The sequence below is a fragment of the Lindgomyces ingoldianus genome (genome assembly GCF_010093535.1).
Source record: "Lindgomyces ingoldianus strain ATCC 200398 unplaced genomic scaffold BDR25scaffold_9, whole genome shotgun sequence".
Classification (NCBI taxonomy): Eukaryota; Fungi; Ascomycota; class Dothideomycetes; order Pleosporales; family Lindgomycetaceae; genus Lindgomyces; species Lindgomyces ingoldianus.
The window spans coordinates 1,141,033-1,166,661 of NW_022985170.1; the positions used below are offsets into that span (position 1 = coordinate 1,141,033).

The window sequence follows — 25,629 nt, forward strand, 5'->3', positions numbered from 1 at the left end:
TAATTTTCAGCAAAACCTTACTGTCAATTCGCGATACGTCTCTGTTTCCTCGAGCAGCCACATAGCTGAGGGCATGCTATTGCAGCGAGTATAATCACTGTCAACAAAATCACAGCCCAAGCCACCAACCTTTGCAGATTTTATATCGAATTCTTAAATAATGTTCCCTCGGATCTCCGCGATATTCTACTCGGGGTATCAACCCTAAAGACAATCGTTCAGGATTTGGAATTCCTCAATGCCCATGCCCAGGGAGTGTCCTAAATAGACAGCAGCCTCATGAGTTCGCGTGGAGTTATCTAGGGGTTCAGACAATATATTTATTCTATTGAGCTGTTCCCTCCCGAAATTATCCTAACACCGGGCAGAAATAGGTCGAAAAAGAAAGATCAAGGCAACATTGGTTTCCCTCGCTTGGCCCTTCAAATTGAATATAGGACAAAGAAACTCCTGGATGAAATTAGGAAGTACAAGATAACTATCAAATGTATGCTTACTACTGAGTCTATATAAGTGAAAGCACGTATAACTGCACTTCGGCATCAAGAGCACCATGTATTTCCACAAGAATACAACTAGCTGCTCTAAGTCACCATTCTAAGTAGAAGTGAATTTAACATGCCTAATCACTCAACAATGGGAAGAGGGTTTGATTGAGGATAGTAGATAGTTCCATTTCATTGGCAGGCTTGCGGGAAATTTCTTAGATACTGGGAGGAGCCGTCACTTAGTACAGGTTGTTGATCGCCCGCTAACACACCTCATATATTCCTTTATGAATGTCTCGCAGAAGATAAATACACCCCAAACTTGAGGCAAATCTTTTGTATTTCTTTCTATTCGAGACAGAACTCGCTCCATTTGCCGGATTACCAAGCCCGAAGCTGTGTATTTTGGGTTGTAGCAGCGGATCGGATAAGGAGCTTGTCGTGTTTCATAGCCCGCAACCCTGCCATTGGATCCACAAACTTGTCACATCAGGATGTCTTGACGGAAATAGTTTCTCTTGGCAGTTTCCGAGGGCTTGTCGAATCGGACATATAGCATTATGAGGTGGAGAGGTGGGTGGGTTCGGGAACGGGAACGGCATTTATGGCTTGCGTGCACTGTAGATTGTTAAGAAGGGTTGGTTTAGGGGATTGGCTGCTTTTATCATTGATTTGGTTCGCATAGATTTCGGAGGCGGAGCAAATGTTGGAATTTTTTTTATTCTCTGGTGCCAAAGGGTTCCATACGCTTACTCCTTCCATGGCGCGAAACCAACACTCGATTCCTATACTAGGCACACCTAATAGCATCCTCCCCTGTAGGCGCTTCTCCTACTGTAACAAGCCCGCTTTCAATGAGGCACGCGACACATTACCCTATCCAACACCATCTCTCCTACCAAGCCCAAGCCAAGAAGCTTGGATAGTTGTTTGCTACAATAAACCACTGTCAAAGCATGAAATCTCCGGGCCCGTGCCGGATTCCGGAAGTCCTCTAGAAAACTAAGTGATGATCTTTCCGCTTTACGATATTCGCTTCTCTAGGTGAGGTATGCTACGCCTGCATGACAAGCCCCATCACTGTTTAGCCAAGTCCCAATCACTTGGCCGCGTCGAGTATTTAGCCAAGTGACATGGAGACAAACGGATGTGGATGGCTAAGGCCGCACAGTGCAGAATGGCGGGCGCTACTGGGCATAGTGATACTGTGGTATTGTCTTGGTGGTGGAGTTGAGTGGGTTTTTGGGGGGTAGGACTCTTGCGGCCTTGGGCGAAAGGCGTTTTTGGGGGCAGTGCCAAGATTCTAGGTGAGAGGGGGAGGGTTTGTATAAAGGGGATAATGAGGGTGGGTGGCCCCCTAGAATGTAGATATCTTTTTTTGTTGTTAGATTGGCTGGTTCAATCTGCTTCTTCACCTTTTTGCTTAGTTCGTTTCTTGCGGCCGAGTCACTCTGCATTTGTCGTTCGTTCCATTGAATCTACAACTGCTTCCAATATCCAATATGCGCCTTACCATTTTCATTCTCTTTGCTGTCAAGCTTAGCTCCGTCCTTGCGTTGCCTAATCAGAGATTAGTCCAGCGCTTTGACATTGCTGCCGCACTGGAAAAGCTGAATGAAATCGAGGGCGCTACCTTGCTTGCCAATCAGGCCAGGAAGGGAGGGAAAGAAGCAAGCAATGCTACGGCTAAAGCTACACCACCAGCTGCTGCCGAGTCTGCTACTGGTGGAGCTGCTGTAGAAGGGGATGGGAAGGAAGGAGAAGGAGAAAGTATGTAGACCCTAGGAGATGTGCGAGCATGTCGAACAACTACTCACACAGTCTAGATGAAGTTAGAATCGAGGGAAAGTTCGACACTCCCACAACGCTTCAAGGGGTAAGCCTCTACCAACACTCGCATGTAATAGATCCTTCAGCTTACCTAGCCAGGGCGACATCAAGCAAGACACCGAGTTCACCAAAAGCGTAATTCCCCTCCTCCCTTCCCTACATTCCCAAACATCCAGCTCCAAGTTAACTCAACTCATCATGCAGGCCATTGGAGCCTTCGAATACGAATTCCAAGCCCCCACCGGCGATGAGTTAACCGTGACCGAGAACAAAACGCCTCCTCCGCCACCGGCTGGCTTCGTCGCAGTGGAACCAAGCTCGTTTAAGGTCGCTCTTAAGCAGAGTAAAGGTGCGGGGTTGACTCTGTCGAAGATTGATTATATATTTGATCCCACGAGTGCGTGTCCTATCATTTCCAATTTCATACCATATCAGCCGGTCAAGTTGTACAATACTTTTTCGAACTCAGGCCCTATCGCTAACATAATAAAATCCATAGGTCCTGCACTCACCAACGTCGACCTTGCTCAAACGCGAGTGGGCAAATTATGCAACGTCACCGGTACTTTCGTTGTCGACGAGTCCCTTGGGGAGTTGGAGTTTGAGGCTGAGGAGAACGAAGCAACTTTGAATTTGAATAAGCAGGTTACTGCTGAAGGAGAGTGGGGTACGTTATTTTACTTCTTATTCCCTTTTCCACTATGATCGAGATGTGAGGTCTCTGGTGGTGTGGTTACTCTCTGACTAGCATAGGTATCTTTCTTCCGGTTGGCACTGTAGCGGCCGCGTTTAGCAAGTCGGTGCAGCCTGTGAATGCCACGGTAAAGGTTTAGATGGTTGAGCTTCTTGAGAATGTGGGTGGCTTGTCGATTGTTGGGTGCGGAGGTGTTGGGACAATGTGTTGGGCTGCAAAAGGGTGGCCACTAGTGTTTTGGGACATCAACGACTTGGAGGGTGTAAGCTTTAATGATGTCTATGGGGACATAGCAGAGCAGATAAAGGGCTAGGAGTATGTTGGTAGGATGTTTGTGGCTATCTGGCGCAATCCAAGTAGGTGCGGAGATCTGTTGGAGCTTGGGGATTAGAGATGCCAACGCAAATTTACCTACGCTTTTAGGCCTTTTGGCTAAGAGACCCCTTGCCCACATCCTTTCACTCTTTATGCCTCACCATACCGGATAAATTCATACCCATAGATGCCTGGGTTCGATGTCTGGGTTCGATGCTTGTTCGAACTTCGATATATGTATGACTCGATGGCGCAGTACAGCCACGTGTTGCTAAATATAGTAATCAATGTCGATAAGCGATCAACTACGAGTTTCCTCCCAGTGCCTTTTCCTTCTCCAAAGACGATACACAAAGAAGTTTTTGTCCGGCTTGAGACTATCCCTGGGGGTTGCGCCCTTTCACGTCCTCTGAGATATCAAACGCTGCTAAGAAGCTTTTTCAGCACAATTACCAAGTCAGGCCAGTGCTGAGAAATGGAAAGTAGAGTAATAGCAGCAACACACGATGGCCATAGCATGCACAGGCTCAATACTGAGAAAGCGGCAGGCAGAAGGTCTCCAAATTTGTTGATTTGAAGTTTCTAGATTACACTGCATAGACATGTTCGATCCCCGTACATGTATAGAGCAGTGAAGTCGACGACGCGTGCCCACCATTATGGGACATTTCTTTGAGAGGTTATCTTCAAATCGGTTTACAGCCTTAATTCGACCCGAAACTACGTCTAAACGATATTCACATCTCAAGCCCGAATGGCGAGCAAAGCCTCTAGTCAAGCTTTCACAATGCTCTCCCTTGGACTGATAGCCTTCGGAGAAGAATCAATTAGGCCTGTTCACGATGCAGAGTCTTCCAGCATTCGAGATTTCTCCTCCTAAGCTGCGAGCTTTCTTCTTCACCTGTTAGCAGCCGCTGTCTCCTCCCCAGCAACCTCTACGACCATCATCACCACTGCCTCCTCCGCTACCACTATCACTTCTAAAACCGCCACCGCCGCTCTCGCCCCAAATCTACTAACACTGCTAATTTCGCCTCCATAACTCCCTTCAATAGCCCAATCCCTATACACCCAATAGCTTGGGACGTCAGCTTCGTGATTGTGACTGACCTGTGCATTTTGGGTAGATTCATCACTCTCTCCCTGTTTTCACCCCGCTTGTCTCTACTGCTGCTACAACTGTAGTAGAACAGAAAATTGTTCAGCGCACGATACATGACTGCAATAGGCCATATCCCACCAAATAAAGAATTATAGCCGTCACCAGACAGTTCAGGTTGACTGACTGGACTAGGTCGTCGAAAAGGGTTTTACCTTCCTTTTTGTATTGTTGGCTTTGTGGGTTCTGCTAGGTGAATTCTCATGCCGAACGGCGCGGGTCTGCTTCAGCTAGAAGAAGTAATCTTGAAGCTACGATTGTATGTTGCAGAAGGCTGTATGAAACGGTGTATATCTGTGGGAGGCTGATAAGTACCAAGTGGAGTCTGGGCAAGGTATATGCTCGAGCAATACAATGATCTATGGGTGGAACTTGTTACCTACTACAAAAGTCTACGTTTATTCGTCCCCATATTAGCGGTGCCACGCTGCATAAATATTCTCCTTCAGATTCCAGTAGTTATAAACCACTGTTTCATTCACCTGCCATGACAAACAGCTCTCCAAGCTCACCAATCTAATTTATAGTTATTAGGGAAATGTGGTTATATATGTGTCTGTATACGAAGATCCCGTATAAGCCATCTGAGTGGGTAGATGCGGTGAACTAGGTGTCGAATTCTTGTCATGGGAGGGGTGTCAGGTGGATAGAACCTGGTGAGATGATTCCCCCTTTCTTTCTCGCGGTTGGGATGGACGATGTTGTGTAATGAGATCTGATTCAGGCTGGCTGGGCATTCCGGAGTGGTACAAGGTAAGTGCTGCATCCCTCCCCTAGGAGCCGAAGAGTGTGCAAGGCTGACTGATTGTAGATTTATGGATATGCGAATTCGGCCAGTTCTTTCTACAAGTGACTGAGTTTGATGCTGGGTAGTGGAAGCTGTTGGAGGGGGCAAGAGAAGTTATGGGAGCTGTTTGGACATTTATTATTACCTCTTCCTTACTTTTAATCCTTTTCTTCCTATCCCGAACCTTGATCTGCAGTAAAGCTGAACAGTCTTTACCTCAATTTCACCATTATTTTCTCCATCCCTCATGCTTTTAAACTGGGATGATGGTTTCCAATCTACATTTTATGCATTACATGCCAGTATAGCATTACCGCACTCTATCGCAATCGTGTGCTGTGACCTTGTACCATTTCTATCTCATGCATGATCCCATTAGGCTCTCAACCCTCATTTATCCACTCTTCCCCGTGCCGTCTAATACGGAGCATCCCTCACACCATGTACAAACGTCCTCACACACGTCGTCCCCGAGCCCTTCCAAAACAGCACATCTTGCTCTAAATCGCCCTTACAGATCATCCAGCCCTCCTTCTCCCCTCCAACCGTCAGGAGGTACCCCGCATCCAGCGCGAGATTACCAGCTGGCTGTTCCGCGGCTAGAAATCCTAGTTGCTGGCCTGCTATCACGGTCGTCGAGTTGTATTCGTAGACCCCGATACCGTGAGGCCCGTAGGTGGTCGTGTGTAGGGTGCCGGAGGTGAGGGTAAAGTTGGGGAGAGAACCATAACCGGGGCCGGTGAGGCGAAGGTAGAGGGTTGGTTGATAGTATGGGTCCTGGGGTGAGTGTTAGAGGATGTGGGGAGGAGGGACGTGGGAAAGATGTGGAGGGTTGGCTTACGAATAATGAGGTTGCGGATACGGCTCGTAGGGTTGAGGAATTGGATGTTGCAGTTGATTGATTCGTTGTTACGAGGAGAAAGTTTGTGAGTTCGGTTGGGAGAGCAGTAGTTAACGACGCGAAGAGGAAAGCCAGGAGGCTAAAGCTTGCGAAACGCATTATGGATAATCGAACTCTGACGCAATTTTGAAGTATGTAAACCTTCTAAATACAATTCTCGATATTCTAAAAAGGTATGATACCTCGTAAGAAGATCAACAGGTTTATATATGCACATCGGAAGTCAAAAATAAATAATCCCAGCCTCCAGGACGGGACGAATCCCTTTATACTTGTAACGCAACAGTACCAGGGCACGTAGCACATGATGCTTGCGCGCCACAACCAGTGGTACACCGACCATACCTGCTCCAATGATGACGTTGTTTCGATATTGTTTGCCTCGACCTCCTGTCGATCAGGAAACAGTTCTAACCAGGGTTCGCTGATGCCGGTCAATGACTTCATTTACAATCCCTGTCGACCGATGGAAAGGGGACCATTCAAATATCAGATGCACTTTTGAAAGGAGATTTCTATTGTTTTGAGGAGAGAAGATGTCGCCCTGAAACAGCGATCAAATTGTTCAAGAGAGCCCGAGAGAGCTAGAGGGAGGTGATAGGAGGAAGAAGGAATGTGTCGATCAATGGCTATTATTGGTTTAACCCAATTCACAGCGCTGCGCCAGATCGCCATTCCTGCAGGACGCCACGCGGGGTCGGGGTTTGATCTCCACGCTTGCTTGGCATGCTTTTGGGGTCTCGCACGTCTGTCGATTTCGGTTGTTCCCGGATTTCACCACCCTCGAAGGGGACATTATGAACAGGTGAGGAGCGCGTTTGGTGGGGGAGGGCCGTGCGTGGAAGGCTCTACTCTACTTTCTAAGCGTTTTACCAGCGCCGAGATGTTCTGAATTCTGTTTAAAACTTTTACAATGCCCAAAACATCAAATTGTTGGTTTACGTACAAAGAGTGCGTTTAAATATGGGCGCTCAGAGAGGATAGCCAAACGCAGAAGGAGATTCCGGCCAGGCTAGGGATACCTCAGCCTACAATATCTAACTGCCTTAGGACACTATAATGCCATCAAAGCCTCAATGGCACCGCCCAAAAGTCACGACGGCGCTCTAAACCTTCATACGCGACGCAACGTAGAACTCTGAACAGAGACGCAAAACTAGGGAGGAGATTGCTTATAAGCATAGTATTAACACTTGCTGCTGTGCACTAGTTAAGGCCTTTAAGGAGTTATACCACCACTGTAAAGACACTGAGAAACCCCTTTAAAACATGCACGATCACTTAAGATAGGCCTAGGAGCACCTTAGCTAGAGCAAAAAGTAATAGGATACCTGTGGCTAGGGGGAACAAGATGTTAATAAGTATAGCCCACAGCAAGGTCTATATGACAAGAAAGGCTGAGGAGAAGAGCCTGCCTAAGTGCTGTGTCCCTAGATTTAAGCAATTCTCATGAAGCATGGTGTGGGCTATAATATCTCGTAAATGGAAGGGTCCTCTTATGGTCTCTAAAAAGGAGTGGGCTACTAAGAAAGGAACAATTTACTTAGATGTCTATATATTCTAAATCCTGCTATATATACATGAAATAGAGAGAATAAAAATATAGTAACGTTATAGTAAGTAATCATGATATAAATATCCTATGGCCGTTGGATGTATTAAGTGAATTCAACTTGCATATCCATACCCTTCCAGTTCCAACTCCAATACCAATTTTCTCAGATACCACTGAACATGATGGTCGATACTCTGAGGGTAGCCATAATAGGTTCCCTGAATTCTATGTTATTCATACACCATCTGGGCTCAAACCTAAGCCTTGACTGACTGTGTCGTCGCCCGACCCCGGCGCCAGCCGGGTGGAGTCGTGAGAGAAGGCTCTGAGCTGATTAAGCTGCTATGGCTATTGAGCGTCTGGAGGCACTCCCCGCTGCTCACACCCCAGATCTTGGCGGTGTCATCATATGACCCTGAAACCAGCCGGCTCAAGTCGTGGGAGAAGGTTACTGAGGTGACCCAGCTTCTATGGCCCTTAAGCGTCTAGAGGTACTCGCCGCTGCTCGCATCCTAGATCCTAACAGTGTTGTCCTGTGACACTGAAGCCGGCCGGGTCAAGTCGTGGGAGAAGGCTACTGGGGTGACCCAGCTTCTATAGCCCTTGAGAGTCTGAAGGCACTCGCCGCTGCTCACATCCCAGATCTTGACGGTGTCATCACCCGACCCTAAATCCAGCTGGGTCAAGCCATGGGAGAAGGCTACTGAGATGACTGAGCTACTATAGCCCTTAAGTGTCTAGAGGCACTTGCCGCTGCTCGCATCCTAGATCTTAATAGTGTTGTCCTGTGACCCTGAAGCTAGTTGTGTTAAGTTGTAGGAGAAAACTACTAAGGTGACCCAGCTTCTATGGACTGTAAGCGTCTAGAGGCAGCGGCTCTATTTATCTTGCATCGTGGGCTTTATTATAATCTAGGCTAGCTCTTCTTCTTTAAAAAGACCTCTTATTAGGCTACAAGTTAGGCTAAATATAAGTGCGGCTATATATGCCTGAAGAGGGCTCTTTTCTATTGCCCACTGGTGAGACATAACAAATCGGCGCGCATCTTGAACTAGTTCATTTAATGCAGGTGCATCTGTCCTTCCCTATGTTACATTAGCACATATTATACGTAGCATCACAACTTTGTAGACTACCTGCATAAAAGCCTTAAGTTTTGCTAATAATACTACTCCTTTTAACATGCCTTGTAAAGGCTAAGAGCCTCCCCCTAGTAGAGGTATTTCTGTTGTAGAAAATTGTTAACAGCACCTCTATCCTCTAGGTTGACCTTATAATTTGCAGAAGAGCTAGGGTTCTAGTCATAGAGGTGATTAACCTAGTAGATACAAGAGTAGTGTAAGCTGCTAGGGGGTCTAGGTCCAGCTGTTTAATCTGCTTGGTTTGACATCCTAATGCGCGTGAACTATACATGTCTTGCTGTAGCACCCTAGACATTACCTGAAGTGATCTAGAGAATATAGACTGATAAGTTTTTCCAGTCCTGTGCGGAAAGATCTCCTGGCCAGCTTCATCATGTAGAAAATCTCTAGCTAACTAATAGATAATATTGACATTGTCTTCTTGTATTGTAAGGAATGAGCCACACATATTTACAAAAAGTGCTATTAGCCTTTTATTAAATTTTCTCCTAGTAAATCTTAGAGTACTGTATTGTGTTAACTTTCTGTTAATTACAAAAGGCAGTAGTTAATATACAGATTAACAACGCAGGATACTTTCGCGTTGTTTTCTTTAAGCTTAAGACCTAGCCTAGTTCTAGAATCATTAAGCCATAGTCTCTGCTTAATATAGGCCTTATTACAGCTACTAACAATCTATTTAACGCAAGAAGATGTAGACAACTTCTACATAATAAAGTCTAACAGTTTTAGCAAATATATTACGCATTTTTTAAGCGCGTTATAAGTAAGTCCTGTTTAAACTTAGGTCTAGCAGGATATTTATAAATCTTTTTTATAAGGCAACCTAGGCATTTGCATCCCTAAAAAGCGTCTTGCCTGCTTAGCTGTGCTTCTTCTGTATATGTGAGACAAGTGATAGCTGCTAATTAACAAGCAAGTACAGCAGGCCGCGCAGAACAGCTGTTACGTTATTTATTCGCAAGTCTGTAGCTTAGCAAAAGAAGTAAGACAGCTAGTCTGTTTTAGCTTTTATTAAGGGTTTTAATTTATTAATAATGCTGCAGAGAAGCATTGTCTTGCCCTTACTAGAGTCACCCTTAATCTATAGCAGTTAACTCTGCTATTTATTACGCCATTGTTGGAAATTAGAGGTTTAGATAATCTAATAATACAAGCCCTTTAGTAGTCTGCCCCTAGTTTCTTTGATATGTTTCTTGTTATAACTAGGGTCAGAGAAGCGTAAGTCTTGAATATATATCAACACCTTAGCAATCTCCTCCTCAAGCCTTTTAAACGCACTCGCCATTCCTTCGCTATAATAAAGGGGTATATCAACATTGAAAATGTCCATCAATACGTACGCTTTGTCTTCATTAAGCTTAGTCTAGCAGCTTTCTATCCATTAAAATCAATCTTTAACCCTAAACTAAGATAAAGGAGTCCCTTAGAGTGCTAATTTAGGAATGACTTTAATCTTATAAATTAGTTGCTCAAGAAAACATGTGCCACCAAGCTGCCTAGATTCTTAGGAGATGAATTTGACCAAAACTAGGCCCAGAAGCTCTTAAAGCGTCCAACCCCAAGGAAACCATTTACTTTTCCGGAAATCCAATTCCCATAGCAATGGATTGTACTTCTCATTGCTGACTCGAACTGTTTTTGCCTAGTTGAATGGCAAAGGCATCTATTTCGCCAACTTAATTGTTTTGTTCGTCATGACAGAAGTCATTGACACATCCGATAAATAGACGTAGCATCGAGTCGCGTTGCAGTACCAGCGAAACATGGAGTTGATAGCATGTGAGAGTTCTGATTTGTTTTCTTTGTTGATACAACAGGTATTAATCTAAAAATATTGTAGGCTATCTTGTCTGGCTTGTCCTCCACGGAAGTGGATCTTCTTGTAGCCAGGCTTACCCTTGCCAGTGCCATTTGTCAGGTCTTCAAAAGTAACCTCGTCAGCACCAGGCCCCCATGTGTGCGAAAGTATCGCATACGGAGGGATTGCCTCATCACCCACCAGATCATTGGTGAGGCTGCACTCGCTAGTACTGGACCATTGCAAAAGACCTATTGTTTGGCATAGGGTTGGGCAAGGGGCGAGCGGTAGGAATGAGTTTGACTAGGTCTAAATGCAACAGCCTAACTCAAGAGACGAGTCGGGCAACTCGCTCGTTCATCAAGCATATCAGTCCTAGCTATCGAGGTTAGCAAGCATACAGATAGAAAGGCTGCGAAGCCATACTCAAGGGACGTATCTAGGAGCGAGACAGTGTAAGAGCACTGTGAGTCGAATGTTGCAGTTTCTATTTGTGAGGGTTAAGCGGCTCAGCTTGGGTGGGGTGTGGGGCAGGGAGGTTGTCCTGCCGTGGTCAGACATGAGTGGACGGCGAATTTGCAAGTGACTAAACTGAATATACTTACATCCTAAGAAGTCAACGAACGTCTTAATAACGTTAGCAGGGAACCCGCAATGGCATAGAGTTGTAGCGGACGGTTTGTGTGTGTTTGCTAAAGACAGACTCCCCACCCCACACCAACCCTCGGCCCACCCCAAAAACCCACCAAAAACCGGAAAAACTGAATCTAGATATTTCGAAAACGGCTTAATGATTAATTCCAAAATTTCATGATATGCCTTTATGTCTCCTTCCAGACTTTTGCTAGAATTCCAAAGTGTTAAGCCTACTTTTTATATGAGATTTCGGTCTTTAGCCCCCAAATCTTAAACCGAATTGCTATATCCCTAGAAGAACTTGATGGCATATTTTTGAAATCTATTAAAGGTTATTAAATAGGTAAGAAATCCTAATTAAGAAATTCTGGACCTAGCTATTGCGCCGTTGTTGAGATATCGAGCTTCAGTTTTTCCGGGTTTTTGGACCGAGGACTGGTGTGGAACACCAGGCTTTTGTGATTGCTGTGGCTGGTGGATGTGGCTAGCGAAGCAAGAGCTTCAACAGTTTTTATCTTCCGGCGGCACTCCATAATATGCTAAATCTAATATCGCAAAGTCGCTGCTAAGAGTGAGAGGGGTTGCTATGGTGTAAAATTCCCGCGGAGTGTAGAAACCGGAGGCCGATAGCAAACGGCCCTGTGACGCGAAACGTACTGAGAAAGGAAATCCTGTTAGGGATTGATGCGAACATGAGACTTGCTATTGCTAGAATATGATATGATACTGTTACACTCTCTATATCTACACATTGCTACAAGAACTCGACACCCACGCCGAACGATAGGCCTTTCCTTCCGGCCTCCGCCGCGCGCATCACGAGGGGAAGAGAGAAGTTGACCTCGAATCTCGCGATTGGATGGGCGTAGACGAGGCCAAAGCCAGCTGCGCAGCTGGGGAGGCCGTCTTTGAGGGATGAAAGTGTTCTCTTCATATTGCTAGACACGGCTCCACTGTCCATCTTTCCTTCTTTGTCGCGGCCTTTGAGCGATAGAAGGCGTCCACCATTAACGAAGGCTTGTAGGCGGAGAGGTGTGTCTTTCCCGACTTTTGGGAGGGGGAAGAGGATGCTGGCGCCTCCTGCTGCATATACATCGCCACCGACGGCATCTGGCCCATCATGCGGACCGAGGCCCGAGAGTCGGAAACCTCGCACGTCTGTGGATCCGCCAAGCTGGAAGCGGTCGCTGATTCGGGATTGCTCGGGCGTGCTGCTACCTCTCAGGGCAAGAGGGTATAGCAAGCCACCCCTCAGACCAGCGGTCAAGGTAATGCCAGTATCGCCGAATGGCAGCGCGACTTGGGACTCGGCTTCTGATTTCCAGAACGCGACGTCGCCCTTAAGGGGACCGAAGCCGGCAAGCTCAGAGACGGTCTTAATGAGATAGCCTCGGTTAGGGAGCATGGGGTAGTCGCGCCGGTCGTTCACCCAAGTGTGCGTTATGCTTGACTTAAAAGAGTCTCCCGCATCTGCTCGCACGGTTGGGGACGCGTTCTCCGCGAGACTGGTGACTTGTCGCCATATGCCTGAGTACCCGACCTCATGCTTGTGCCCTGTTTCGGACAGCCATGTGAGCTTAGAGTTGCCGCCCTTCAGCGCTTCCTCATGGCTTGCCCAGCTCTTCAGTGTCGAGCTCGCGAAGCCATTGACTTGGAACTTGAAGTCTGGGTTGCTGAGTATCGGAGTGTCGAAGGCAAGCGAGTAGGCAGATCTCGTGCGTGTTCCTAACGAGGCATGGGCATTGAGCGTCTCCGCCCCACCGAAGACATTGCGCAGTTCTGCGTTGATGTATGCGTCCGCTTCCGAGTGCCCCGCCTCTGTTCCCGTCTTGATGGTGTATGTGCCGCGCTCAAAGGCCGACAGGTAGACATCGATATCAGTAGGCGTAGTAGAGGGGTTTGAAGGGTCCGGCCTGTCGATGAAGACCGATATGGGGGACTTGAAGATGCCTATCCGCCGTCAGCCAAGAGTTCCGCTCCTCCGCACTTGTGCTGCTCACCAAAGCGATTAAGTTTGTTGGTAGCTCCGCCAATCTCATTCAACGCCTCTGCTAACGTGTATGGTTCATTGCGATTGGAACTCAGAAGAGGGTCGACTATCCGCTCGAGGAAGGTTCGTCTCGTTCTATTAGCATGGAGAATGCGGACCGAGGATATGGAAACGGGCAGGGAGGTGTTTTCGTCAATCTACGACACCAATTAATTCTATAGGAATCACGCTGATCGGCGAGGGACTGCCTACCAATTCCACCAGTCTCTCCTGCGCCTTCTTGTGCTGGGTGAATAACCGCGCATTGAGCTCTTCTTGTTGCTTGGTCTGCTCCGCCGGGTCCACCTTTTGCTTCAGCCTTTCGAAGACCTAGGGATAATATTAGCATGTCTCTCCTGGATGCAGAAGGTCTGATTCGTACATCGTCTTCTAAAGGTGAAGCCATTGGAGCTGCTGGTGTCTCGGTCAAGGTTAGTGCCAAGGACGAGCGAAACAAGATTCCGATATAGTCACGTGCTCAGGTACTGACCCTGGATGATTGTGCACCTGCGTCGGGCTTTCCAAGATTCGCCTCAAACCTCAGCGGCACCACACATGACCCCAACCATTCACTGAAACTGTGTTCGCGACTTCCGCAAACACCAGTCCTACTAACCGATAAGGCTAATCCACTTGTCTCTCGTAAATACACTGCGCAACACTGACCTTCCGTCCTCTTCCTATCCTTCTCCCATCACCCTCGCCCGACTCTCCTCTCTCTCCTCTACTTTTCGCAACAGACCTGTCACCACCCTTCCTCCCTAAAACCACACCACCATCACCACCACCACACCCACAGTCATGGCAACACCCGCCGCGACAAAGCGCCTCACCAAAGAATACGCCACCATCTCCAAATCACCCCCACCCTACATCATCGCCCACCCCTCCGAAAAGAACATCCTAGAATGGCATTACATCCTCACCGGCCCACCCGACACCCCTTACGACGGCGGCCAGTACTGGGGGACGCTGATGTTTCCGCCCGACTACCCCTTTGCGCCGCCCGCTATCCGCATGCACACCCCTAGCGGCCGCTTCCAACCCTCCACGCGCCTGTGTCTCAGCATCTCGGACTTCCACCCCAAGAGCTTCAATCCTGCGTGGGAGGTCAGCACGATACTAACGGGGTTGCTGAGTTTTATGACGAGCGAGGAGATGACGACAGGGAGTGTGCGGGCGAGCGAGCACGAGCGGAAATTGTTCGCCCAGCGTACGAGATGGTGGAACAGCACGGGCGGCGGCTCCAAGCAGTCTTCGTTGTTGCAGAACTCAAATTCCCGCGGTATCGGCGCGATTAAAGCCGGCGATGGTGGGGCAAAGTTCCGACAGGAGTGGCCGGAGCTCGATGAGGAGAATCTCAGGTGGATGAAGGAGAAGCAGATTAATCTGCAAACGGGACTGCCCATGCCGGCACACACACAACATGGCCCCTGCTCGCCTGAAGTCGCGGGGCTGAGGAGACGACCCGGTGGAAGCGCAACGTCTGGCGTTGGTGCTGTGGTGCAGGGTGGTCAGGTTGCAAGAGACGTCGGTCAGAGTTGGTTGAGTCGCAACAAGTGGAGGATCGTCTTCGGCACCCTATTCACCTACATCCTGGTCGCGAGGATGCTGGGCGATGGCGCTGTCTCTGCCGCTACCTGATCGTCCTGCACCATCTCTCTCTTCTTCCCTGGCGATGCGGCTTTCGGAGTTTGGGGTTGCATCAAGGATGGATAAGGTCTACGTGCCCCTTAGGCTGAAGGGGGCGTTGGGCGCTTTTTGGCAATTAAAGGCCCCGAATCATGCTTTTCATATTATATTGCTCGGTAATGGCAAAGCAAGACCAAAGGGCCGAGTTCAACATGAGCTCACTCGACATACAGTGTACGATCAACATCAGCTAAACTAGCCTAGAAAGACTTCCTGCTCTACTACATACGTATCTATCTAGGGGAATCTTTGCCTCGTTCATACCTCCTTTTCCGGTCTGGAGTCTTTGTAGAAGCGCTGCGACTGTGCTGGATGTTGTGTCTAATCTTGTCCTATTGGTGACGGTATCACGTTCCATGAAGCGTCTTCTCCTCTTTTCGTACGTCCGTCCGTTGCTCGGCATCAATACTCATCTTCGTCTGAGCTCCCGCAGAAGCGGAGAAATAACTCAACGCTCCCTGTTCTCAATTGTTGTCTCGACCGAAATACTCCGGGCATGTGGGCTAGAACAAGGCAGGGCGATTTAGCACAGAATTCTACATCCCCTTGGCCTCCTACTTCATCTAGCGGCAGGTTCCATGAGACAAGCTCCTCCCTGTTGATGTTCCATGCTAAAGCTTGTGTCAATGGCCATTAAATCCCTCATCCCCTCTTTATCTCTAACTGCTTCCCACAACTGAAGCCCTCTGCGGGACCAACGCGTGTATCTTGTGCATTGGTGTATCTGCATGTGGAGCTTTCGCGATAAGGTTTGCGTAGTATGAGTGGTGTGATTTGTTCCAACTTCATCTGATAGCTGAGCGCGTGTGCTAGATCGGATCGGGTCCACCAATACCTGCGAGTGTTGCGATTTCCTCTTTCGGATGCAGGTGGATGGAGACGGATATCTGGGTATATCCACTCCCGCAACATCCACAATCCCCTAGAGGGTCTCTCTGTGCCACCGTCATCCATGGATGCTCTGCTCTGCTATGCAACTCCACAATCTTGAGCCCGACTGAATCTCGCACTAGCTCCTTTCTTCTAGACCAGCTTCATTTACACGATTCATCTGAACCCACAGCCAAACATCTTCCACTCACCACCCCATACCAAACTTCCGCCACCACATCGTCTCGGCGTCAATGAACCACGGCGTCGCGCTTTCTATCAACTGTTCAGGCGAGACCATGGCTTTTGGGTCCAGCAAGCCGAGCGCTAGGATGAAGACGTCGCAGGTTGTAAGCGTTGTGCGGACGAAGACACTGTTCGTGATGCCGTGGGGCATTTTGCAGTGGATGATCCGGGGGAACTGCAGGTAGTGAAAGGAGTCGGGTTGCTCGGTGTGCAGGCTTTGGAAAGATCAAGTGAAGTAGGTGAACCGTGGCAGTGGCAGTGGTATCGAAGTCGGTGTTCGCGTGGAAGCTGGAATAAACTCCCTAGGGCCCGGGATGGGGTGAAAAAGAGCAGGCGGGTTAGGGCGAAAGCGTCGCCTTTGGAGTTGTTTTCAGATGTTCTCTCATCGAGGATGACGTGGTCGAAACTTGATTGCTGGATGTATTTTTGGGCCCGTCGTCTTTTGTTCGCGCAATCGTATCTCCGCAAGTGGCCTGTCTTACTTAACGGTGTATCTCACCGCTTGCTCTCGATAATGTATTTCCAAGGCCAGGTTGATTGCTGAGTCCGTGTCCGCATCTGCTGAAATCGTCTTCTTTCCCCTTTTGGAACTATAAATCCTAGCGCTGCCCAAGCCTCGCCCGAATCAAACTTAAATCAAGCGTGCGGTTCTGAGAGTTTTCTTCGGAGAGCAAACGGCTAGATGGTGACGGCAATCCGGTAACGAGACGGAAGCAGACAGATTGCGCAATCCTCTTGGTTGGTTCCACAAGACGGGAGGGTACGTACTGCTGAGCGGGTGGCGACAGTAAGCTTAAGACAGCGACGACGTAAGAACAGTCTGACAGCGCAACTCAGTGCAAAGTAAGACGGAGTGAAAGTTGAGAGACAGTGATAGAAAACACCACGCAAATAGGTGTAATTATGTACCCTCACGATGGGAGATAACTTCCAGAACAAAGTAGCCACAGCAGCGAAAGTAGCTCAGCTGCCACCGTCAGCAGGCCTCCCCTCCCTCTTTGCATGCAAGATCGCAGCCTCCCTCCTGTATCGCCGTGTCCTCCAATCACCGCTCCGCATTGTGCAAGCACATCTGTGATGTTCGACAAGAAACATGTGCGAAACCCGCTCTCGGTAAAGAGCACCTCTGTAGCTGAGCTGAGTTTTGCGCTTTCGGTGATGATTGAGGATGAGGAGGTATTGGGAAAGTGGAGCTATATGTGATAAATGATGTTATTGGGACGGTGTTTGGGAAAGGGATGCTGGCTAGTTTGGCATGCGCGCTGTGATTGGGTCGCTTGGTTCCGGGGGCGGCGAATGGGACGATGGAGATGGAAGGGAAGGAACAGAGTGGTGGAGGGAGGGGGAATGTGTAGCGGGTTGTGGATGAGGCGACATGCAGAGAAAAGGGATGGAAACATTTGGTAGATGATGCTGGGTGAGGCTAGAAGAGCTTGGTTGGGAATGGGGGTTGACAGTGAAGGGAAGCCGAGGTGAAGGCAAGGCGCAGGCATCCTGCTCTCCTATCCACTATACAGTCCCCCCAGGACCCAAAAACTTTGATTTCTCGTAAGGTGCCGAGCGAGTCAAAATAATAACATCGCCCGATCCCTAGTCCTGGCCCTTGATGGAGAAAGGGACGAAGAATGTGTTTGAAGGGCCTGAGACATGCCGATAGGGTGTTGCGGCGGCAAGGTGCGCGGCCAAGTGTTTTCAGACATCACCCCACAGGAGGCTAGGAAATGCCCCTCACCCGATACTGCCGCCTTTTTCTAGAAACTCGGAAAGACTCGTGTTTTGGCTTCTACTCGGTGTCATTCTGTGCCGAATTCTCTCCTTACGAACTCGATCGAGATCGGAGGTTACACTCCGTTTTGCTTGTTCGTCGTGGCGTCCTCTAACTCTGAGAGTGTTCACGGCATCTGATGTGATGCCATGTAAAGAGTGTAAAGAGTGTCGAGACACAGGCGCCTGCGATTTCAAAGAGAATCCCCGAGGAATTCTGTCGTGTCGTTTGCCCGGAAACATCCGAGACGCCGCACAGTTGTCGTCGTTGTTGTTACTGTTGGGGGATAGCTGTTCGTGGAAATTACCTTTTTGTTTGAAATTCGTTGTTTGCTACGGAACAATTCTTAGAGCGAGATTAATCCTGTAAACAAGATCCTAGAGTTAAGAAAACCGTCGAGAGGATAAAGACAACGATCTTAAATCAGGATCTGTCGTGTTCTCTATCTGTGTCAATATACAGTGTACTTTGTGCACCTAGCAAGTAAGACATAAATGAAAGGGCGTGCATTCTGTCAACCCAGGTGGGAGAGGGATTCGGCGCACTATCTGATCTCGTTATGTTTGCCCCGCTCTTCAGTGGCCAATCCGAGATACGAGTCTGTTGTAAATTTGCCTGAAGGATGTGGAAGGCCTCGTGAACAACGTTGCGGTTCCAGCAAGGCGGAAATCATGCCCATGATACTTTTGACCAAAGCTGCGAATTTCGTGACTCGGCGCAAGATTTCCAGGCTGCTGCTATTGCTCGTTCTATTGAAAATCTTGCAAAAGGAGTAGCCTTTTATAGGAGTGAAGCCTCTGGAGGCTTTCCGCACGCGGTTGCGTTTCCTAGACGAGCTCTCGATACGCTTTGTCGCTTGGGACAGATCTCTCCACGGACGGAGCATTTCCCAAGCCTAGCCGCGAGCGCTTGAAAACGTGTGTAATGAGCGAGAGCGAGAGCGAAGCAAAGGGAGGGGAAAGACTGGTGGCAGCGGATGGCGTTAAGCCAAAAACGCCCCTAATCTGGATTCAGGAAATTAGCCGGCAACGGTTGCAATGTGGCGCTCAGATGTCGATCGCCCAACTCTCTAAACCAACATCTCCTCCAGAAGCGTGACACAGAAAAGCCAGCTTCCACCATGCCTGACGGCGGTGCCGCTGTGCAGGATCGCACGGATTGTTTCGAGAAGTCTTGAATTGGTGAGCCCATTGGAGCTAATATATTGTAAGTCTCCTTCAGTCGGGTCCTGGCCGAGAAACGATCGCCATCCTGGCACCGAGAAACAGGTGCCCAGCAACCAAATGCCCAGGCTGCCACCCCCCGGGCTGCGGGAAGCAAAGCCTGGAGCGGGGGAATCTTGTCTTAGGAACTCCTGTCTTGCAACGGTGACATGAGCCCGCACAGCTCCTTGCCTGAGCTTTGTGAGGGTGGTCGTCTGATTTGACTCAACGCTATGAGCAACTAGCTCTAGCTAGACCCTCTAGATTGAGGATGGAGGTAAGGGCGTTCGAATGGATTCATTCAGGCGTCCTGCGATGATCATGCCTCCGCCCTCGCCGATTGACCTTCCTCTTCCATGGACACGAACCCATCGTGCACGAGTTGGTGGTTTCACTGCATAGTCCCAGCTCTCAGTGCCCAACTGTCGTTCGAGTACTACCCGTAGTTGGTGGCAGCGTTGTGTTTGGGTGCCAACAATCAGGAAATAGGCAAGGATCCTGGAGCAAGGTTATTATCATTAGAGGACGCCACATGCAGGTCAATATCGGACTCTAACACCCTTGTGTTTCCCCAGGGTTTTGCTAGTTTCCGGCATGCTTGCCGTCCTGGCGAGAACGCTTATTTGTGGGAGTCTTTGGTCTGCGTAACGCTAATGGAAATCACTTGCAAACGCCTGATGTGGTGACTGGTCGCAGATGGAGAGGCACGGTGAACCCCCAAAAGCTCGGCCCACGAGACCACACGCAAAAGAATCACGCGCAGAGCAACCCCGCCATTAAAATACCTCCGACCCCAAGTCTAAGACCTTCTCTTTCCTCCTCTACCCTCCACCACAGATTGTTTCCGACCCTTTCTCAATCTATGGTAACAATCTCAAGATGAAGGTGAGCTATCCCAGGTCAACACCACAATATCTAGGTCGCTTGTCTGACAATGGCAGACGTTCTACAACATCTACCTCATCTGCTCTTTCGCCGCCATTGGCGGCGGGCTTTTTGGCTTCGATATCAGCTCTATGAGTGGCGTCCTAGGCACGAATGGATACAAGAACTACTTTGGGAATCGTAATACCTACCACCCCCCTTACCCATTGCCTAGCTAACAAATTGAAGCCACTGGATACCGCCAGGGTGGGATTACCGCGTCCATGCCGGCAGGTTCTTTGGTCGGTGCACTCAGTTCCTCATACATCGCCGACAAGCTCTCCCGTCGCACTGCCATCCAAGTCGCATCGATTATCTGGATCATTGGCGCGATGTATGTCCTCCCACTCTTCCCACTCCAGCTGAATCGAATTGAGTTAACCCCGGACAGTCTTCAAACCGCTTCCAACGGCGTAGCTCTTCTCTGCGTCGGCCGTGTCATCGCCGGGCTTTGTGTCGGTATAGCCTCGTCAATTGTCCCCGTCTACCAAGCAGAAATTGCCCCAAAGGAGATCCGTGGCCGTGTGGTTTCTCTCCAGCAATGGGCCATTACCTGGTATGTTATGGCAGCCGCTAGCACCCCACGGGGCTTCGCGTGACTTCCACGCGCTGCCACGTGCTTCTCCGCAAGAATCCAAACTAACACATGACTAGGGGAATCCTGATCCAGTACTTCATCCAATACGGTGCATCCTTCGTCGACGGCGGACCCAAGGCTCCGGATCAAGGAACTGCCGCTTTCCGTATCCCGTGGGGTATTCAGATGGTCCCTGCCTTCATCCTTTTCGTCGGAATGTTCTTCTTCCCATACTCCCCACGTTGGCTCGCCAGCAAGGACCGTTGGGACGAGGCTATCCAGACACTCGCTCATCTCCACGGTGGCGGCGACGTCAATCATCCAAAAGTACTCGCTGAGTACAAGGAGATCGAGGAGGCTTTGCAATTCGAGCGCGAACAGGCTGTGAATAGCTACGCTGCTCTTGTCGAACCTCGCATCCTCAAGCGTGTCATCTTGGGAATGTCAATCCAGATGTGGTCTCAGTTGTGCGGTATGAATATTATGATGTGTGAGTAGTCTACTTCCTTTTCCGTTGTGTTTTCCGTGATGCTTTCCCTGCTTAGGTGGCGATCCGTTCACCTAGGTTTTCAGTCCGGCTCCCTCTTTCCCTCACCTCTGCCCTCCTCAATTGAACTCTTAGCTGATATTTCGAAGACTATATTGTATATATCATGAAGGGCGCTGGAATTGCCGACGAACTCCTCACGTCATCCATCCAGTACATTATCAACGTCACCCTCACCCTTCCGGCTATTTTATGGCTCGATCGCTTTGGGCGCAGACCCTCCATGCTGATTGGCTCCTTCGGAATGATGTCCTTCTTGTTCATCTCCGGCGCAATCCAGGCGTCTTATGGCATCCACAACCCTAATCCCGAAGACAAGGATATCTCTTGGGTCATCCACGGTCACCCGTCAGCATCTAAGGGAATTGTGGCCTGTTCCTACCTCTTCGTGGCTACATTCGCTACAACCTGGGGCCCAACCTCCTGGACCTACCCGTCTGAGATCTTCCCGGCCAAAGTTCGCGCCAAAGCTGTCTCTCTCGCTACCGCTTCAAACTGGACCTGGAACTGCGCGCTCGCCTTCGCGGTTCCACCGCTTCTGTGGAAGATCAACTGGAAGATGTATATGGTGTGTTTCCCGCTCTCCACAAATTCAATCGAAAGCTGATTATCGAACAGATCTTCGCTACTTTCAACGGTTTGGCATTCATCCACATGTTCCTGACCGCACCAGAGACCAAGGGCAAGACACTCGAGGAAATGGACGACGTTTTTGACTCCGGTCGTCCAGCTTGGAAGCCTGTGCCTAAGGGATCTCGTCTCGACAAGTTGGCAATAGATATTGAGAAGGGCGAGGTCAAGATCAAGCATGGTCTTGGGGACACGACTACCCATGAGGAGGTCGTTGAGGCGAAGACTACCTAGATCTTCAGCAATCATCCTCTTCACATGCTCTAAACAAACTGGCGTTGAGATTATCGGTGTACAAGTGCATAGCTAGCGGGAGGGCGGGCGGTATTTCATCATTGGAGCTTCTACATCATGCGTGCTCGATGTAGAAGATAGGAAGGAGTGCGTGCATCATCGACGAAAGCATGGATAGCTTTGAAGATTTTCTGTGTCGACAGACAGCTACATGGAAGTACGGATAGCGGAATACCCGGTGTTTTCACTCTTGGATGGACTTTATAAAGCCAGTCTCTCTCTCTACACTCCTTCGTAGCTTCATAGCTCAATGGAAGTTTTTACTTTGTAGACCATCTCCACTGGACTTCTCTGGATCGGACTTTGGAGATCTAAAGTTGGTTCTAGCAGAGGGATTGGGGTGGGGACAAGAAGATTGTGTAGGTTTTGGGATCGTGCGCACAGGAAACTGAGACGTGTGGGACTGTGTGTAAGTGCCTACTTTACAACATGAATGGGGATGTTTTGAAGCGCTGAGCTTCTCGGTAGAACGAGGAAAGGTGGTACAAGGGTGGGGAATTTTGCGTTGTTAGACTGTGTAGTATGCTCTATGATATGTACTAATACGGCGTAGTAGAGTTCGCATCCAGTCTGAGAAATCGTCATTTCACCAATGCATAGACTACCGTGATATTGCATATAACCCACAAGCTAGACCGATAATAGCAAGCCCTACCAAGTATCTGTACACACAAGTCCCAATTCCAGGAACCCAGAACCCAGAACCAAAGCCAGGGGATTGATAGTCCCAGAAAGAAAACCGCGGAGATCAGACCATCCTGAACTAGATCTGCCGATGTCCGCCTGATCCGTTTCGCGCCGATTTAGACCCACGCTCATGTCCATGAACGCCTACTGTTACACAAAAGAGCCTCCCTGACTTTGTCATCCCCGAAGACGCCGACTGATGCCATGTGATGCCGCAAACTGAGTGCGATTCCACTTCCATTCCGGGTTGGTCTTCCTACACACTACCATCCGCCACCTTCTGCGGCTTGCCACGTTGCTCGTTTTCATCGCCATTGGTGTAAATCGCAACGTTGTCCATATTTTCCACCTTTTGCTCCATGATCTTCGGGTCAGGAGACGGAGGTGGAATCTTCTCCACAACCTCATCGAACAATCCACCTTCAGGCTCCATATCCTTCCCAACCATACTCAGGATTCTCCACGCTCTCCTAAACTCATCCCGGATAGCCACAATTCCGTTATGCGTGACTGTTCTTGCTACATTGTGATCCAGTTCGAATGGATCCTCAATCGCGAAGAGGTACCTGTGCCTAATTTCTTTGCCCGCCATTATAGTCGTCCTAGCACCCGTCCAGCCTTTCTCCGATTTATACCGTATTCCACCCGGCGTACGTAGGGATAACACTTCGGTAGTCCAGGAGAATGAGGGTGGGCGAGGACCATATACGTGACCCTGAGAGGAGACAGCATAGTACTGGAAGAAGCCTCGAAGAAGGTTACCTAGCGTAGATTGGTTCTGCCCAAGTTGACCTGCACGTGCTGCTTGCATGATTTCGGCCTCGTTGCGCCAGAAGCGGACAGTCCAGCCTGAGATTGTAGATTCTTGCATAAGCTGCTCGAGTTGGGCCATGTTGAGATTGGCTGGTGGACGCCACAGAAGTTGGAGATTAGGGCAAACTGGTGGAGAGGCGACATTGACAAGGTAGTGAAGCACCATGAGCACCCAGCCGTAGCTTGAGAGTGTACCAGAGTAGCTACTATTTATCTTGCGGCGTTTCGCCCAGGATTTGATGAAGAGAACCATGGGACGTACGCGGGGGTCGCAGAGAGAATAGCAACGGAGAAGATGAGTGTTGTGTAGACCGAGAGGGTTTGAGAAATTGATATCGCATTGTATTCCGACGCCAGTTTTTGGGAAGTCGAGAGGGCCGAGTACTTTTTCGCGAACCCAAGGTCTCTCTGGGCGATGCCTTTGGTCTTTGTTTTCGTTATTTGTTTCTGGTGATGTCGTGGTCGCCGTGGGTGGGGTGTCTTTGTTGAAGCTAGCTAGTTTAGGGTTGTTGGTTTGGGCTTCGTTTGAAGTGACCGCATCAATCTTGAGATTACCAATAAATTTAGTTCCCCCATTGTTGTCTTGACGCTGCTTCAGTTGAGGAGACTTGTCTCCATCTACTTCGATTAATGGCTTCACGGTCGGTCTGGTTTCTTGAGTTGGTTCTGGGTTTGCATACTTCTCCTCGTCGGGAAGCTGATACCATTTCTCCCGCTCTTCGATGAGAGCTTTGTACAGCTCTTCAGTTGGCTTTTGGCACACTTTCAGGATGGGCACTCGGGTTTTTGTGAGTAAACGCGCCCCCATGTTACTGTCTAGAATAGCCTTTTCCAACAGCCGAGGAATCTCTATGTCAATTTGCGAAACCGAGGTTGTTAGATTTTTCCACGTCGGGACAATTGCAAGATCCATATCTGATCCAGGAGTAGCAAAACCTGACGCAAGACTGCCAAAGCCCACTAAGGAGATGGTAGCTAGATCTCCAGAGTGGCCACTAGCCACAGCTTTCTTGCAAATGTCCTCTAGCAGCGTTCTGAACGTCTCCTTCTCTTCGAGCTCGTCCATGGTGATCTCAAACTTCGGGACTTCCTGTGCGGCGAGACGGTCTAGGTAGTTAACTTGGGCCATTGGATTCTCAGGAATCTGGTTCATCTGTTGGGAGTGCGGATGAAAGCGACCCTGCCTTGAGTCATTTGGAGTCATCAAAGATCCCCGAGGCCTGTTTCTTGGGCTAGATTTGTTTGCTGGCCGCTGGAGAATCGTCGGGCCGAGTTGTACAGCACTGGATAGGGGTAGACCTTGCGAGATCTGATGAGATTGACGATTGCGTGATGGGCCTTTGGGATTCAGAGCCTGCCGGCGGTTCCTGATAGCGGTTGACTGATTGTGGGCTTCATCTGTGGCCGTGCTTTGGCCTGATATTTCCAGTTTGGGCTGGTACTTAGTGGGAGGATTGAATGCAGTGTGCCCTCTGTCTCCGACAAACTCGCCCCTGCCTCTCGGTTTACCTGGAGAGGTCGGCTCTGAAATTTGAGTGTCAAGCCTTTGATTGACCTGGTTCTGGGAATTCCGAGACGTTACCCGAGGAAAAGACCTGCGGTTCTGTTGCTGGCGACCACGGTGGGAAGCTGTGTTGTTAGTGGGGCTTCCTGCGACAGTGGCGTTGCCGAGAATCATATCCCGCAGCTGGTCCTCTAAGTTGGCCGTACTTGGCACAGATTCTCTATCCATAGCGGGAGCGGTCTAACTCTAGCAAACTTTGACCACCATAGACTTGGAAATTGAGACCTCTGCTCGTCAAAGTGGGGGGGTCTTGTGATGCGGAAAATTCCGCTGTCGATGATGGTATCGAGCACCGGATGCGGTGGGGTAACACTGATGGAGAGTCCCACGAACGCTTTACGGACGTACACAGGCTAGCGGTGCAAGGGTAATTGTTGAGTGCACACACAACGACTGCAAGTGGTGGGGAATGCGTTCGATTGCTCAAGTACTGATTGCTCCAGTTCGGTAAAACGTTTCACCGTCAGGTGCAAGGCTGCCT

The 25,629-nt window shown here is 49.2% G+C and overlaps 9 protein-coding genes across 9 annotated transcripts; 3 read left to right on the top strand and 6 right to left on the bottom strand.

The window, feature by feature from the left end:
- Positions 1-1,990: 1,990 nt before the first annotated feature.
- On the top strand, positions 1,991-3,151 carry BDR25DRAFT_387606 (uncharacterized protein; the record flags this gene model as incomplete). The annotated part of the gene is made up of 5 exons (XM_033698067.1): positions 1,991-2,258; positions 2,315-2,364; positions 2,523-2,715; positions 2,818-2,985; positions 3,072-3,151. The coding sequence occupies 5 exons, from the start codon at positions 1,991-1,993 to the stop codon at positions 3,149-3,151; spliced, it is 759 nt and encodes a 252-aa protein (XP_033550236.1).
- Positions 3,152-5,489: 2,338 nt separating this feature from the next.
- On the bottom strand, positions 5,490-6,273 carry BDR25DRAFT_387607 (uncharacterized protein; the record flags this gene model as incomplete). The annotated part of the gene is made up of 2 exons (XM_033698068.1): positions 5,490-6,050; positions 6,115-6,273. 2 exons carry the CDS (start codon positions 6,271-6,273, stop codon positions 5,691-5,693), a joined length of 519 nt encoding a protein of 172 aa, XP_033550237.1. The 3' UTR covers positions 5,490-5,690.
- A 4,147-nt stretch (positions 6,274-10,420) lies between these two features.
- On the bottom strand, positions 10,421-11,136 carry BDR25DRAFT_387623 (uncharacterized protein). The gene is made up of 3 exons (XM_033698069.1): positions 11,099-11,136; positions 10,574-11,051; positions 10,421-10,516 (listed from the first exon to the last, which is right to left on the bottom strand). The coding sequence occupies exon 2, from the start codon at positions 10,783-10,785 to the stop codon at positions 10,579-10,581; it is 207 nt and encodes a 68-aa protein (XP_033550238.1). The 5' UTR covers positions 10,786-11,051; positions 11,099-11,136; the 3' UTR covers positions 10,421-10,516; positions 10,574-10,578.
- An 855-nt stretch (positions 11,137-11,991) lies between these two features.
- BDR25DRAFT_257829 (uncharacterized protein) lies at positions 11,992-13,757 on the bottom strand. The gene is made up of 4 exons (XM_033686505.1): positions 13,720-13,757; positions 13,551-13,667; positions 13,309-13,495; positions 11,992-13,258 (listed from the first exon to the last, which is right to left on the bottom strand). The coding sequence occupies exons 1-4, from the start codon at positions 13,741-13,743 to the stop codon at positions 12,063-12,065; spliced, it is 1,524 nt and encodes a 507-aa protein (XP_033550239.1). The 5' UTR covers positions 13,744-13,757; the 3' UTR covers positions 11,992-12,062.
- Positions 13,758-13,881: 124 nt separating this feature from the next.
- Positions 13,882-15,434, top strand: BDR25DRAFT_302315 (ubiquitin-conjugating enzyme E2 6). The gene has a single exon (XM_033689769.1). It carries the CDS (start codon positions 14,139-14,141, stop codon positions 14,979-14,981), a length of 843 nt encoding a protein of 280 aa, XP_033550240.1. The 5' UTR covers positions 13,882-14,138; the 3' UTR covers positions 14,982-15,434.
- Positions 15,435-16,107: 673 nt separating this feature from the next.
- Positions 16,108-16,296, bottom strand: BDR25DRAFT_218204 (uncharacterized protein; the record flags this gene model as incomplete). The annotated part of the gene is made up of 1 exon (XM_033684923.1): positions 16,108-16,296. The coding sequence occupies one exon, from the start codon at positions 16,294-16,296 to the stop codon at positions 16,108-16,110; it is 189 nt and encodes a 62-aa protein (XP_033550241.1).
- A 985-nt stretch (positions 16,297-17,281) lies between these two features.
- Positions 17,282-17,789, bottom strand: BDR25DRAFT_131751 (uncharacterized protein). The gene has a single exon (XM_033683855.1). The coding sequence runs from the start codon at positions 17,636-17,638 to the stop codon at positions 17,339-17,341; it is 300 nt and encodes a 99-aa protein (XP_033550242.1). The 5' UTR covers positions 17,639-17,789; the 3' UTR covers positions 17,282-17,338.
- Positions 17,790-19,938: 2,149 nt separating this feature from the next.
- On the top strand, positions 19,939-22,354 carry BDR25DRAFT_302317 (general substrate transporter). The gene is made up of 7 exons (XM_033689770.1): positions 19,939-19,997; positions 20,054-20,177; positions 20,226-20,370; positions 20,428-20,592; positions 20,691-21,103; positions 21,250-21,728; positions 21,779-22,354. Exons 1-7 carry the CDS (start codon positions 19,992-19,994, stop codon positions 22,022-22,024), a joined length of 1,578 nt encoding a protein of 525 aa, XP_033550243.1. The 5' UTR covers positions 19,939-19,991; the 3' UTR covers positions 22,025-22,354.
- A 282-nt stretch (positions 22,355-22,636) lies between these two features.
- BDR25DRAFT_282926 (PAP/OAS1 substrate-binding domain-containing protein) lies at positions 22,637-25,316 on the bottom strand (the record flags this gene model as incomplete). Its single annotated transcript, XM_033688002.1, has 3 exons — positions 22,637-24,951; positions 25,027-25,083; positions 25,180-25,316. The coding sequence occupies 3 exons, from the start codon at positions 25,314-25,316 to the stop codon at positions 23,028-23,030; spliced, it is 2,118 nt and encodes a 705-aa protein (XP_033550244.1). The 3' UTR covers positions 22,637-23,027.
- Positions 25,317-25,629: the final 313 nt, after the last annotated feature.